At 35.9% G+C, this 14447-nt stretch overlaps 1 protein-coding gene across 2 annotated transcripts; it reads left to right on the top strand.

Moving 5' to 3' along the window:
* On the top strand, positions 5137–13905 carry LOC109715270 (protein transport protein Sec61 subunit alpha-like). Of its 2 annotated transcripts, XM_020240199.1 has the most exons (8): positions 5137–5296; positions 6098–6186; positions 7853–8200; positions 9281–9508; positions 10028–10382; positions 10818–10942; positions 11126–11261; positions 13351–13905. In XM_020240199.1, exons 3-8 carry the CDS (start codon positions 7857–7859, stop codon positions 13588–13590), a joined length of 1428 nt encoding a protein of 475 aa, XP_020095788.1. In that variant the 5' UTR covers positions 5137–5296; positions 6098–6186; positions 7853–7856; the 3' UTR covers positions 13591–13905. The 2 variants fall into 2 exon arrangements, with proteins under 2 accessions (XP_020095788.1, XP_020095787.1); XM_020240198.1 differs by lacking the exon at positions 6098–6186 and having other exon boundaries at positions 5138–5296.

Consider the following 14447-nt stretch of genomic DNA (forward strand, 5'->3'; position numbering starts at 1 on the left):
TATGCTTTCGGTTCCAGTTACAGTAGCGGTAGCCGTTATTCAGTCTAGTTCTTACTTTCTTTCAGTTTATTGCTACTGTATTCGGTATATCTGCTCTTTACCTTACTATTGTTGCTACTATATTTCCACTGACCCTTGTTGTTATTTAGCTCTTCCTGATCCGGTGAGTACTCCTCGCCTTCATCGGCTTGCGGTACCCACTGGGAGGGGAGACATGTTTACATGTTCTCACCTCCCCCACCATTTTTCAGGTATCGCGGGCGATGAGTAGTGGGACGAGACGTGAGGTACGTGTATAGCGGTCGATAGAGCTTCCGACCCAGGTTATTTCGATTTAGTTATTATCCTTGGTATTTCTGTTGATATATAGTTTAGTTAGTTTATGTGGTTCAGTATTTATTTACATTCGAAAATGTGGATTTCTGGATTTTGTAAATTAAAAGGTTTTCTACCCCTCGTTGTAGCGTTTTTAAAAGAATAAAGGTTTCTGTGTAGGAAACGGTTTTCAAAAGATTTTTGTGGATTTCTGTTTAAACCTTGAATGTAAAACTGTGATGTGAATGGTGAATGTATGAATGTATAGTTATCTTTATATTCATCTGGTTGTGGTTGTATCCTGGTTGTACTGTGTATTTGATCGACGCCGTGCAAATACAGGGGAGACTCTGTCCGTGTGAACAGTGGATTCCCTGTATTTGTGGCGGATCTGGCATACTCTGGGGTCAGGTTTTCAAAAAAAAAATTTTCAGACGCTTTTCCGCTTTGTTTTAAATTGAAAAGGGACCCCGGGGCGTGACAGTTTTACAAGAATTAGATTTCGATATCAAATCCACTCTAGAATTGGAATATGACTCAATTTCATTTATAGCCTAATGCGACTTTAATCCTGGGTGGGTCCATTCCAAAATAAACCATTCAAAATTTTCTCTCACAAACACCTCCCCCTTCCTCTCCCTTGATCACTTTTCTCTATCTCAATCAAAAATCTTCTCTTAAAATTCAGATGTTCCAATTATCAATTCTAATTTCCATTTCAATAATGAACCAAATATTTATGGATGATTGTGTTGGGAATCTAATACTCCCACTGATACTAGATTTTGAGAATCTGCAATCCGTTCTGATATCGACTACTATAAATCCGGTACTGATTATTGGGATTCCGTAATGGAAGCGTCAAATCGATTTTTTACCATAAATTCATATTCTTAGCAAAAACTGACACAACCACGAAAGGGAGAAAAAAAATTATGTAGAAAATATGCGGATAAAATAAGATTTACTAAACAAGAGAAGATTACACGTGACTCCTCTTTTGTAATAAAATAGTTTCAACTCGAACCCTCTTTCTTAATCTCTTCCATCTTTTTCTCGTCTTCTATAAACCTAGAAAACTTCTCTCATTCTACACACCCATGCATTAAGTGCATGCAACCATGGCTACCTCTCTCTTTCTCTCTCTCTAGTACGGACTATCCAAGATACAGCCACACATCAACTCTAGGAGCAACCGTATTACCTCAGCAGCCGTACTACCTTAGGCTAATTCAATAATTTTCATATGCAGAGACGTATCTCAATTCTAGTATAATTAAAATTTCTATTCTAGTTAATATTTAAATCTAGATTAATTTACTTTCAATAGATTTAAATATTTATTCTAATCAGACTAAAAATCAACTACAAATCTAACCAAATCTTAACAAATTAAATATCCTATTTTTTATTTCAATACAATCCAATTTCATTTCCCATTCTCATTTCAATTGTAAGGAAGTGAATTCTCGAAATCCGAGGATTGTACTTCATCCAAGATCGACTAACTGTCGAGAGAATACCCTTGGTGGGAGTTAAGAATGTCAAAAACACAAAAAGTGCTTTGGAGTTGAGTCCACGAGAGCGAATGATGCAAACGACATCATTGGGCTGATGTTGCTCTCGGGGACCGGTCTCTGCAGGTGAGAGACCGGTTCCCCCGGCTGGGTGTAGCGGGGTTGCTTGATGCAACCGGTCCCTGGCAGGGAGGGACCAGTTCCCGAATGTGGTCCCAGCGAGAAAATGCCGAAATTGGCTAAGTCCTGAAAATGGAGCTCTCGGGGACCGGTCTCTCAGGCGAGGACCGGTCTCTCGAGGACCGGTCTCCCGGGGAGAGACCGGTTCCCGAACGCGTGCGCCCGAGGGGAAGCCCTCGCGGACCGGTCCCAAGTCGGGGAGACCGGTCCCTCCGCGCAAACTGTCCAGTAAGGGCAGTGCACAGGAGTGAAAGTTTAGGGGTTTTTATGCAAAATGGCTTTTATTTGAGTGGGCTGAGCCCTCTCTCTCCTTCACACTCATCTCATTTCACTCTCTCTCACTCTCATTGCTCTCTCTTGCTTTCTCTCTCTCTAGAAAAGAAAGGAGAAGAAGAAGAACAAGAAGGAGAGGAAAGAAAAGAAGAGGAAGATAAGGAAGGAGAAGAAGAAGGAGATCAAGAGGAAGGCTTTGAGCACCTCCATCTCCCTCTCCTCTTCTCTTTAGTGTGGCACAAGAGGTTGGCTCTTGAACCCTAGCTTCTAAAACTTAGAGTTTTGGGTTTTGATGCTTTGGAATGGGTCAAATGGACCCTAAACAAGCTTCTAAATAGATCAATCCTAAGAAATCTAGGGATCATGAGGATCAATCTTCAACCTTAGCTCATTCCAAGCTTGGTTTGGAGCTTATTGAGAGGTTAGTACCTTAGATTTTTTCTTTAGATCTTATTTTGGTAGAGTTTTTGAGATAAAAACCTAGAAATGAGAAATCTAGAATTTATTTGGAGATTTTTGATTTGTAGATTTTGGAGCTCAATTGATTGGTTTAGAACCTTCCTTTATGTTGGAATTGAAGTGCTTTAACTTTCATTTGGGACTTAAGAGGGTTTTTCACCATATAAGGTGAGTTTGATCATTTTCTTGGGTTGGTTAAAGATGAACACTTTGGGTGTTCGTTCGTTTCGTCTAACCCTCTTAGAATTTTCTTTAGGGAGGTAGGAGGCTTGTGAGCACCTTCGTTCGCGCAAATGAAAGGGTTGCAGGGAGTTCTTGGTGAGTTTGACCTCACCGAAATGGATGAACTCCCCCTATATTATTTTACTTGTTATAAAAATAGAAATTCATACATATTCATGCTAGATAGAGCATATGTGAATTTTAAAATGCTTAAAATACATGTGTTATATTTTATGAAAAATCATCTCTATGTAGTAAAGAGATATGTGCATTGTAACCATGCATATGAATATCATTCTTTTATGTGATTGGGAATCATGTTTCATGTGATGTAATTGACTAGAATATTATGCTCTTGGACATAAAACTCATGCTTGACATAGTGGACAAAATGCCATATAGAGGCATTCAACCTAGTGAATGGTTAAACTTCTACATGATGACATAGTGATAGGCCTTTGGGTCACTAGCTTTTATACCATGTTTTAGACATGATGACATTGGACTTGAGACTAATGATTTCGCTTGCTTGCTATTGTGCTCATTCGCATATGCTTGTGAGGGTCGCTCCCCACAAGCCGGCACTTCGGAGATAGCCATCGCGACATATGCTCGCCCGTACCATTAGGTGCCGAAATGGAATTCTGTGGGGGAGGCTCATTCCTAGGGTGGGAATGTTGACTACCACCGGGCCATTAGGCATGGCGCAAGCCGGACTACTCTTATATAGGTTCTATATGATTGGAACAAAGTTAAACTAAAATGCAAAGTGGACATTGGACAAATTAGTAAACAATGACATTTTACTAGTTGTATTTGAGGACATTATGTTATTTATACATATGCATATTCAGATTAGAATAGTATTTATACTTGTGGAAACTCATGCTAAGTAGAGGCATAGTAGTTAGTAAGTTTTATTACATGCTCAATATACATGTTGTTCATTCCATTTAATGTTTAGAACATACTACTTATACCTCCATCACCTAGTGGTGTATTTCGTTAAGGTCAGCGGCTTGTCCACTAGGAACTATTGATTAATAGTTCTCACGTCTCCTGTTTTGTTGTTTTTATTACAGAGCCTTCCACACTGGGTGAGGCTCGGGACTGCGGCAAGGGTGTCGCCACTAGCTAGTCGAGAAGGGTTTTGCTTTTAGGTGGTTTACCTCTCTTTTTATTTTACTTGGAGAGGATGAAACTTTTGTACCATTAAACAGAGACCATCATTTTTGTTATCTAATCTTGTATTTGAGATCCTATCTTTTACTACTTTATTGTTTACATTAGTGGATTAGCTCCTTTTATACTACTTGTCTTTAGAAATCTAGTTGTTGTATACTCTGATAATTTATTAGATGCTTTATCTTGCCTTTCTATACTGTTGTTATAGACGTCTTATATGTTGTAGGCATATGGTAGGTCTGGACACGCACCGGGCGAGCTTTCGCTGGGTCCCGAGGCGTGACACAAATATTGAATTAAACTATCCAATCATATATAATTAAAATTAAAATTTTATATAAACAATAATTTTTTATTTTAAAAACATTTTTGTATATTTTTTCAAACACACAATTAATGGTAACGTAGGCAACGACGGGTGTGTGCTGTTACTTGATAACTTGGAGGACTTCAAGCTTGGCTCCTTGGGGTGAGAGACAGAAAAAAAAAAGAGAAAGAGATTAGGATTTTAGAACTCTGTGAAAGAAAGAGAGAAAGAGAGTATAAATTTAGTAGAATTTTACTCTATTGGATTTGTTTTTATGAGCCAATAATATTGGTTCAATTTTAATTAAATTCAGATTACTCACTTATATAATAAAAATATATTATATTTATATATTTTTTAATATATATAATTTTGAGCTTTTCGAACATAATTCGAGCGAGCCGAATAATACTCAAGTTTGGCTTAAAATAAATTTTGATCTTTTTCATTTGTTCAAGTTCGGCTTATTTAATTTTGAGTCGATCTCGAGCGAGCCGAATATCCAAGCCAAATGTGAGCCGAGCAATAACGGGCTCGCTCACTTGCCGGCCCTACAATTTTGCAGACACGGACGCACTGGAGGACTAAAATGCAATCTCCGGAAAGTTAAGGGAGTAAAGTGTTTAAATGACGAACACTCCGTCACGAAATGGGGAATAGCACAGGGACTATCCATACAATTTATCTCGTTTTCATTTGAGCCCTCCCCAAAAGTGGAACCCCTAGTCTGCGGTGTCCGTGTAAGCGTTTCGGATCTGCGAGTTCTTCTGAGTCGCACTTCGTGGAGATCGCGAAGAGAGAAGGAACCCTAACCGCGGATCGATCGATCCCGATTTTGGTATGGATTTTTTTTTTTTTTATTTCCGATTATTATCTCCAATTACGAACGAGATGTCGGTTGATTCAATTATCTTCGGATGTTTTTTGTTGTTCTTTTCGGGATTTTCTGATAGATCGGGACTTCTCTAAGGGTTTTTCGCACTGATCTGTTTCGATTGCTAGATATTGACCTTCATGTCGTGCAAAATTTTGCGATTTGAGTTTTTGGTGATGAGTTTTTGGAGATCTATTATTTAATTGAATTGTTAACAAGGAGAGGTTTTGGAGATCTATTATTTAATTGAATTGTTAACAAGGAGAAAGGTTAGATCGATTTGTTTTTTTTCGCTTTTCCCCCTTTTCTATAGCTTTTTAGAGATCATTTACTTTGTAAATTTTGACGCTTGATATAGATCTTATAGTAGGAATTTTAGATCTGCGCACAACCACATTTAGCTTCAAATTTGAGTAGGGAAGCACTATTTTTTTGTGCATATCTTTGAACCCTCTTCATGTTTCTGTTTTTGTTCCTTTTCTTTTATTGGGCTTGTGTATTGTTTTTTCGGTTAATGTTCACGGAGGCGCCGTCAACTACAGGTTATTTTGAAGACCCGTCAGCCATTTTTCTTCCTGGTTGATACTCGCTCAACTTTCGATTTTTTGAGTTTAGTTCATTGATTAAATTGTTAATTTGTTAAATCTAATGGTGATTAATTGAATTTAATTATTCTCATGGCTTTAATGGCTAATGGAACTATGAATTTTGTTAATTGTTAATAACTGATAGCTAATGTAGCCGTTAATTTTAATGAACCTGCAGAAAATAATTCAAATGAAAAACTGAAGGGGTATCAATTGAGAAAAATAACGTTGGAGGGCCTACTTCAAATTGACCCTGTAATTGAAAAGGTCTCCGTAAATATTTAGCTAATTTTTTTCCTCTATAGTTATGTTGGATTGTTTTTGTTGATACTGGAGAAGAACTGATTTGAACATGTAGTGTTTACGCGTTATTCTGAATTTCTCTCTTTGTTATTGATTACATTGATGAAAGTTTTTCTAGATTGGCTTGTCTGATTTGGTTTTTCTTCTTTCACTTTCAAGAATGAGGTCCTGTCAAAATTTGGTTGTCATGTGTGTTATGACTTTTTGTGCTTATTTCTGTCTTTCCTTGTTTTTTTCCTCATTCTAATATTCTTAATATCTAGAATTTTTTTTGTAATTCATTTTATAACTGCTAAGTTCATTTGTATATATATGCGGTTTGTTTCATGCTCAAAAGCATGTTCATCTGCGAATTCTGAATGTCATTAACTAGTGTCTGGCACATGCAATACTCACCAGTTCCTTTCATGACTTGAAGGATGTTCATCAACTGTTAGCATTTTTTACTTGTTCACGTTGATAGTTGACATTTTTTTTTGTTTTTAGTTGATAACAATCTATTTGAAAGAAGAAAATGGAGCTAACTGTATCTCCCTGTGGGCATATGAAAATTTGGTATTAACTGTCAAAAACCGTTCTCGTTGAATACTTTTGCTGACCTGGCAAACTTTGTTTTAGGCCTTCAAGCCATCAGATGGGTATATTCCTTAAAGATGATCTAATCAGAAGGATTATCCTTTGCGCCTTCTATACCTATTTGAAACTATATTGCTGTGGCATTCACTACATGATATACTTGATATACATATATTCGATGTTTCCGCTAAACTTATTTTTCTTCATTCCAAATTGGAAGATAAGTGTATACGTTTTTACTCTTCTTTTGCAAACTGTCCTTCATCAAGGAGCTCAACGCTGTAAATAGCGGATAGCGGGTACATAGCGTTCGGGGGTTATTAAAGTGGATAGCAGTCGCCATAGCAGCCGCATGAACTCATACCGGGATTTATAGTAAATTATGTAAATGCTTGTATTGCTAAGTGCAATTGTTTTTAAAATGATAGCAATAATATATTAGTTCCAAATATAGAAGTATAACACTCTTAGTTTCTGTACATTTATATTCCAAACAGTATTTCTACTTAGCATAGTGAACCTTTGTATCCACGGTGATCCTTAATGGCTACCTATAAACATGTGTTGTTGCCATGTTGCTTTTCTCCCCACATGAATAAAATCATAGTTTTCTCATTGTTTCTTGTTAAAAAATGGTTGAATAGTTCCCCTCGTACTCTACTATATTTCTTCTAATAGGATAATTTTTTAATATTTTAGTGATTTTAGGACTTGATCGATCCATAGAATCTTTAAAAAATTGAGGTGTAAAATGGACCCTTTTTTGTCACGCTACAGCAGACGCTATAGCGGCCCCTATGATTCTAGTCCTCTATATTCCTTTTTTAATAGCATAGCATAGTGTTTACCCATTAAAAGTTCTATAGCAGTCATAGAGGCCACTTTTTAGAACACTGAAATAGCTAAAATTTCCTTAATATGGTTTCTTTTACTTTTAGTTTTATGCATCATGGTTTTCTTCTTTTTTGTCTTTTTCTGGTTTGTTTTTCTCAAGGGCTTGACTGCCTGCAAATTAGTTATTTGTTTATTGTGATTATTTCAATCCTCGGTGCAGGAAAATGGCAGGAGGCTTCAGAGTACTTCATCTTGTTAGGCCTTTTTTGGCATTCTTGCCTGAAGTTCAGAGTGCTGATCGGAAAATTCCATTCAGGGAAAAAGTGATCTACACAGTGATCTCGCTTTTCATCTTCCTTGTATGCAGTCAACTTCCCCTGTATGGCATCCACTCCACTACTGGGGCTGACCCTTTTTACTGGATGCGTGTTATTCTTGCTTCAAACCGTGGAACTGTGATGGAGCTAGGGATCACTCCAATCGTGACATCTGGTATGGTGATGCAATTGTTAGTAGGGTCGAAGATCATTGAAGTTGATAACAGTGTGAGAGAGGATCGTGCGCTTTTGTGAGTATTTCTTGCTTAGATATGATAGGTTTTAATAAATAAGTGGAATGCTGGTTAAATGTTTGTTCTTTGGTAGAGATCTTGAAAAAGGCACAAGCCAGTTAGCAAATTACATGTGGTAATTATCCATTTGAATTATGCTATTATTGATAACTAATATGGTCAACAGAAGGAACAATAGTAATTCTTGTAATTATATGCTCTTTTCTTTTTTTTTCTGAACTTTCTTTTGTCACTTAGTACGTATATTCCTTTCTCAAGAATGTAGTATATTGTGATATATGAATCAGCAGTACTTCTTTTGTCTTAATATAGTGCTTTGATGTTCATAGTGAATTATCTCTAGTATTTAATATTTTTTTGTCTGGTCTGTTATTGTAACAGCTTGTTCTTCTGGAGCTGGAGGCATTATTTCTTCTTAGTGAGAAAATAAAAAAAGGAATCTGTTACTTTGCTGGAGCATGTGTCCATTATCTCATTGTTTATCAAACACAATTTAAATATCAAATATTTCAACATTTGGAAATTTTGTTTATACTATTATTATAATATAATATACGACCTTAACAACTAGAGGAGTTATATTGGCTAGTTTAGTTATGTGATTCTTCTTTTTCTGCCATAGTTGGGGATATTGAAATAATCAACTTCTATGGGAAGGTCCAATTTATGATAAGGATTGACACAAAGTTTTCTGATGTCATATGAGCATTCAGAGCAGTCATTATAACATGAAAATGATCTCATAAATTTCTCAATGTTATTACCTCCCTCTTGTGGTATTATACTGATAATTGACTTCATCGTTTAGGTGCATATGTTATGAATGCTTCTATGTAAAGTTTATTTCTTCTGTCTATTTAGCTCGGTAGAAAGGCGAATCATGAATTCTATATTGTGTATTTTCTTAATCAAGAAGAACTGTTGAATGCATGTGAACTTTAGATTGTTTTCCTTTTGAGTTGGGTTGTACTTTTTCTTGGTTGGAATAGCTTTGTCCTTTATTATTTTGAAAGTGTGCTTGTGGTAATAAGTTGAGCTAATCAAGTTTCTTGACGCTAATTTTATGTGCATTTTCAGAAATGGTGCACAGAAATTGCTTGGAATTCTGATTGCTATTGGGGAAGCAGTTGCCTATGTTTTATCTGGGATGTATGGTAGTGTCAGCCAACTGGGAACCGGCAATGCTATTCTCATAATACTGCAACTTTTCTTTGCTGGCATTATTGTCATTTGCTTGGATGAACTCCTCCAGAAAGGATATGGTCTTGGGTCTGGCATCTCTCTATTCATTGCTACCAATATCTGGTAAGTTTTGAAATAATAAGGGGCTTTGCCTGTATATCCCTGCAGAATCATCTATTTACATTTATTTGATATCTGCGTAGTGAAAGTGTGGTTTCCTAGAAAATTGACTTTTCTCAAGCTGAATATCCTTTCCTTCTTTTTATCCAACTCCACCCCCCCACAAACCCCCCCGCCTTTTCGGGTGTTTGGGGGTGATTTATATTTTGCAGGATATATATGTATATAGAAATTGGCGGGGGATGCGTGTAGAAATATCTCAGCGATACATCTCATTTTCGTACTTGCAGGGGAGGATATATGTATAAAACATCTCAAAAATATTTTTCCATCTTTTTTTTAAACGCTTTTTTGTTTGAAGGGGGGTTTGGTAGTTTGGATTAATATTTTGTAGGGATATATTTGTAAATAGAAATTTTGCATGGGATATATGTATAAGTGTCTAAAAAGTATTTCTTATATTCATCTTCATTTGGAATATAACATATTATCGTGAATTCCTAATTTTACCATATTATGCAGTGAGAATATTATTTGGAAGGCATTTAGCCCCACAACCATAAATAGCGGTCGTGGCGCTGAATTTGAGGGTGCAGTTATCGCCCTATTCCATCTTTTGATCACTCGCACAGACAAAGTTCGAGCCCTTCGTGAAGCGTTTTACCGCCAAAATCTCCCCAATGTGACCAACTTGCTTGCAACTGTCTTAGTTTTCCTTATTGTTATCTATTTCCAAGGGTTCCGTGTAGTACTTCCTGTTAGATCCAAAAATGCTCGAGGGCAACAAGGCTCTTACCCCATTAAGCTATTTTATACTTCCAATATGCCCATCATTCTACAGTCTGCCTTGGTTTCAAACCTCTACTTCATCTCCCAGGTATTTTTTTTTTTTCCCGATGTCAAATTGTGTTGCATTTAAATTTACTCTGTCCTTCAGCGAAATTTATTCTGACCTTTATATTAGTTAAAAGACATACATAACTTATCTGTCTTATAGTTCATTTTAAAATAGGTGCCTGAACTTTTTAAGTTTTGATTTTATTACCAATCTTTCATTAGTTTTGAATTCATAAAACTCAGTAAGTTCTGTTAGAACTTAATGATTTCCATAAAAAAGTTACAGAATATTCTGTTTATATTAGAGAATATTCTGTTTTAAAAAAGTTAAAACAGTTAACTTCTTGCAGTGAGGTAATATCAGATACTAAAATAGAAAATAATTAGGAGTTAACACCATACTTCAGGTGAACTATGTGTGGTTTCTATCGTTATTTTACTGGGAAAAATTATTAACTTTTTATGTTTGATGCAGTTATTATACAGGAAATATAGTGGAAATTTCCTTGTAAATCTACTGGGCAAGTGGAAGGAATCCGAGTACTCTGGTCAGTCTGTTCCTGTTGGTGGCATCGCTTACTATATTACAGCACCGTCAAGGTTATTAAGTCTTTTCATGCCTCTTCTCTCTCATAAATTCTTTCACTTGTTATTTAACATAGTATTGTTGGTTGTTGTGCTCTATAATTTCTTCTATGTTCTTACTGTGCTGTATTATATATATATTTATACAGTTTTAGTGCTGTTACTTAACCTAGTACTGTTGGGTATTGTGTCATGTAGCTTGGCAGATATGGCTGCAGATCCATTTCACGCACTTTTCTACATAGTTTTTATGCTCTCAGCATGTGCGCTTTTTTCAAAGACTTGGATAGAAGTTTCTGGATCATCAGCAAGAGATGTGGCCAAGCAGCTTAAGGTACACACGCATACATAATTCCATATCTCTTCATTATTCTTGGTTACATTACAGCTTTAAGTTTTCAAGGCCATTGGTGAACATATGAGGTTATGTTCATATCTTTTGGAAACTTTATAATATAAATTGCATTTTTTGTTTCGATTTTAAGTAGCATATTTAGCTGTGTTTTGAACAACATACTTTTGGATCATCTCCAGATCTTAGAAACAACAGTTTGATTAAATTGATTGACGAGCTTGAACAGCTTTTTCATTAAAGCCCCTTCCATTGCCTTCTGCTACATCTAGAAACAGAAGCTTTATATTTGGCCACCTGCTTTCGAAGCCAAAAGCTCCTCTCGACTTCTTATGAAAGGAGTTGCAAAACTTTTGGCCATATGCCTGATTTTTGCTTCTCGAGTGAGGGGGCTATCGTAGAAACCTGGCTGAATAAACACTTTATATATATATATATATATATATATATATATATATATATATATATGCTTTAAAAGGAGAAAGTTGCAGTTTTAGAACTTGGCTGGTTTAGTAGTGTCTAGTAGCTTTAAGGCCTTTTCTTCTAGGAAAGAAACAACTCTATTTCGTAAATTTGGGAAATGTAATGTGTGGCAATTATGAATTATGTTCTTTTCTTGATATAAGGTTCTGAACTTTTTGTATTACCCTGCATTGAGGCTATGTTTGGTTTCGGAATAAATCAGGGACAACAAAAGTTACCCTTACTATTCTGGCAAACCAGGTTATTCTAGGGAATCCCAGAACACCCAGAAATAACTATTCCCTTTTTTTGAGGAATAGGACTATTCTCAATGTCTAAACTTAGCTTATTAAAGATAATTAAAGTAATACAAATGTATCATTATATTATATATAATATAATATTTAGATATATGAAAATATCTTGTCCCTAGAAAGAAACCAGTGGGAAAAAAGCATTTCAGTTTTGCGGAGTGGTGATCTCTACTTCAACTGCGGTATCCAATTCCATTCCGATCTACCAAGAATTGGCAAACATCAGAGTGTTTGTGCCACAATCCCATTCATCATTTTGTGCTCTAGGGTGTATTTGCTTCGTTAGAAATCGCAGGCACCCCATTTTGATCTGTTTCCAGAATCAGACAAACTAGATGGAGCCTAACTTACCATGTTAAAGACATTATTATTATTACTACTGCTACTACAACTAGCTGCTGCTACTATTATTATGATTATTATATTATATTATTAATTTTATATTATATATTATTCTATAAAATACCATAATATAATATGAAATATTTTATAAGGTAATAAATATGTTAAATATATAATGTACTAAAAATAATCTTTAATTGTTTATTACTTTAACTATTCCAAGGAATAAGAGAATCTTAGACTAAACATAATTTTACACTTATTCTCGTTTATCCCAGAATAACTAGTTATCCCAATTATAACTTTTTTTATTCCTGAGAAAAGTTGTTTTGGAACCAAACATAGTCTAAAAATACACCATGGGTTTCCTTTTCTTTTGATTTTCTCAAATTCCCTTGGGACTTCCCAACAATTTCTTAGTTTGGAAGTGAACTCGACAACAATTTCCTTGAATTGTACAAGTAATATTGCTCAATCTAGCACGAAAGCAGCTGTAATTTTGACGAGCCGATCAGAAGTTGATTTTTTTATTGTTCTGAATACTATAGTGATCTTTAGATTCAAGTTTGGTTACTGAGTCCGTGAAGTTTGACCTTGATCAAAGTTTCATCCTTTTCATTTGTAAGATTTAATTCCCTGAAGTTTGCCCTATCGAACGGCCTTGACTTTATTTCACTCTATCATCAAAAGAAAGGGCAAAACGACAGAACCACCTTTGTTAAATTTGGAAAACTGCACACAAAATTGAAATCTGGATGAGACTCTAGATTGTGAGTTGCTCACACTGAAACATTGAGGATGAAAGTGAAATTAAGTCAAGCTTTATGGATAGATTTCTACAGTAGAAACTCCCAAGGGCGACTTCAATGTTTAAATTTTTAGTTATCCCTTACATACCATTAACTTCGCATTGACGCTCCCTTGTATATCCCTCACCCCCTCCCCTTTAACAGGAACAACAAATGGTGATGCCTGGACACCGCGAGTCGAACTTGCAGAAGGAACTGAACCGATACATCCCTACTGCTGCAGCCTTTGGCGGAATGTGCATTGGCGCATTGACTGTCTTAGCTGATTTCATGGGGGCGATCGGTTCCGGGACCGGTATTCTTCTTGCAGTGACGATTATCTATCAGTATTTCGAGACCTTCGAGAAGGAGAGAGCCAGTGAGCTTGGTTTCTTTGGCCTTTGAATTCCAAAGATTTAGGCACTAAAAAAGAAAAATTCGGAGAATGTGTGAGAGAGAGAGAATGGTAACCCGTAAGATTTATGATTAGTTACTCTTTTTGATGAAGAGTTTTTAATGTTGTGAATTGTCTGTTATATTACAGTTGGATTTTAATTTAGTCGGATTATAGTGTAGCCCCTAGTAACATGCAAGGTGGACTAACCCCTAGTTTGACCGCATTATTGTTTACCTTCAGACTGATGTTTTGCGATTTCGTTTTTCTTGATACTTGGAAGCGACAAGCCCTTTTTGATTCATTATCGTGCCCTCACTTCATAATTCTCTTTTTCTCCACATTCTAGGCCTTTTAATGAGCTACATAGGAATTATTTGGTGCATATAAATGTGGATCTATGTATCAGTCTGTAGCTACTATATTTTATTTGTAGGACGGTTCTATGAATTGCTTTCTTTGGTTTTGCTTTCCTTTCCAAGTTCTGTATGGTTCTCTGTACTGTTGTGAAGGCATACTTTTCTATTTGAAGTGTGGTCGTTAGGCCTCCCTTGCTATTTGTTATTATTTCTTATTTTTTGACGATAAGTAAATAGATTATGTGAATAGTAGTAGTGGTTGTAGTCCATAAATGTAACGGGTTTGTTTGGCAAGCATCTGGCTGGGTTGGTTCTCAAGTTAGACAAATACAAAAAATCGTAAGGGGTGTTTTGTTCTTCATGAAAGTGTGTGAAAAAGGTTTTCAGAGAACACCTACCTTTTTGTTATTTCGTCAATTGGGTCAAAAAAAAATTTCAAAGCTTTTTTGATTTTTTGTTTTTCAGATTTTATTGGCCAATTAGGGTTTTGTTTGTCAAACATTTTTTGT

The sequence above is a fragment of the Ananas comosus genome, linkage group 9 (assembly GCF_001540865.1).
Source record: "Ananas comosus cultivar F153 linkage group 9, ASM154086v1, whole genome shotgun sequence".
Lineage (NCBI taxonomy): Eukaryota > Viridiplantae > Streptophyta > Magnoliopsida > Poales > Bromeliaceae > Ananas > Ananas comosus.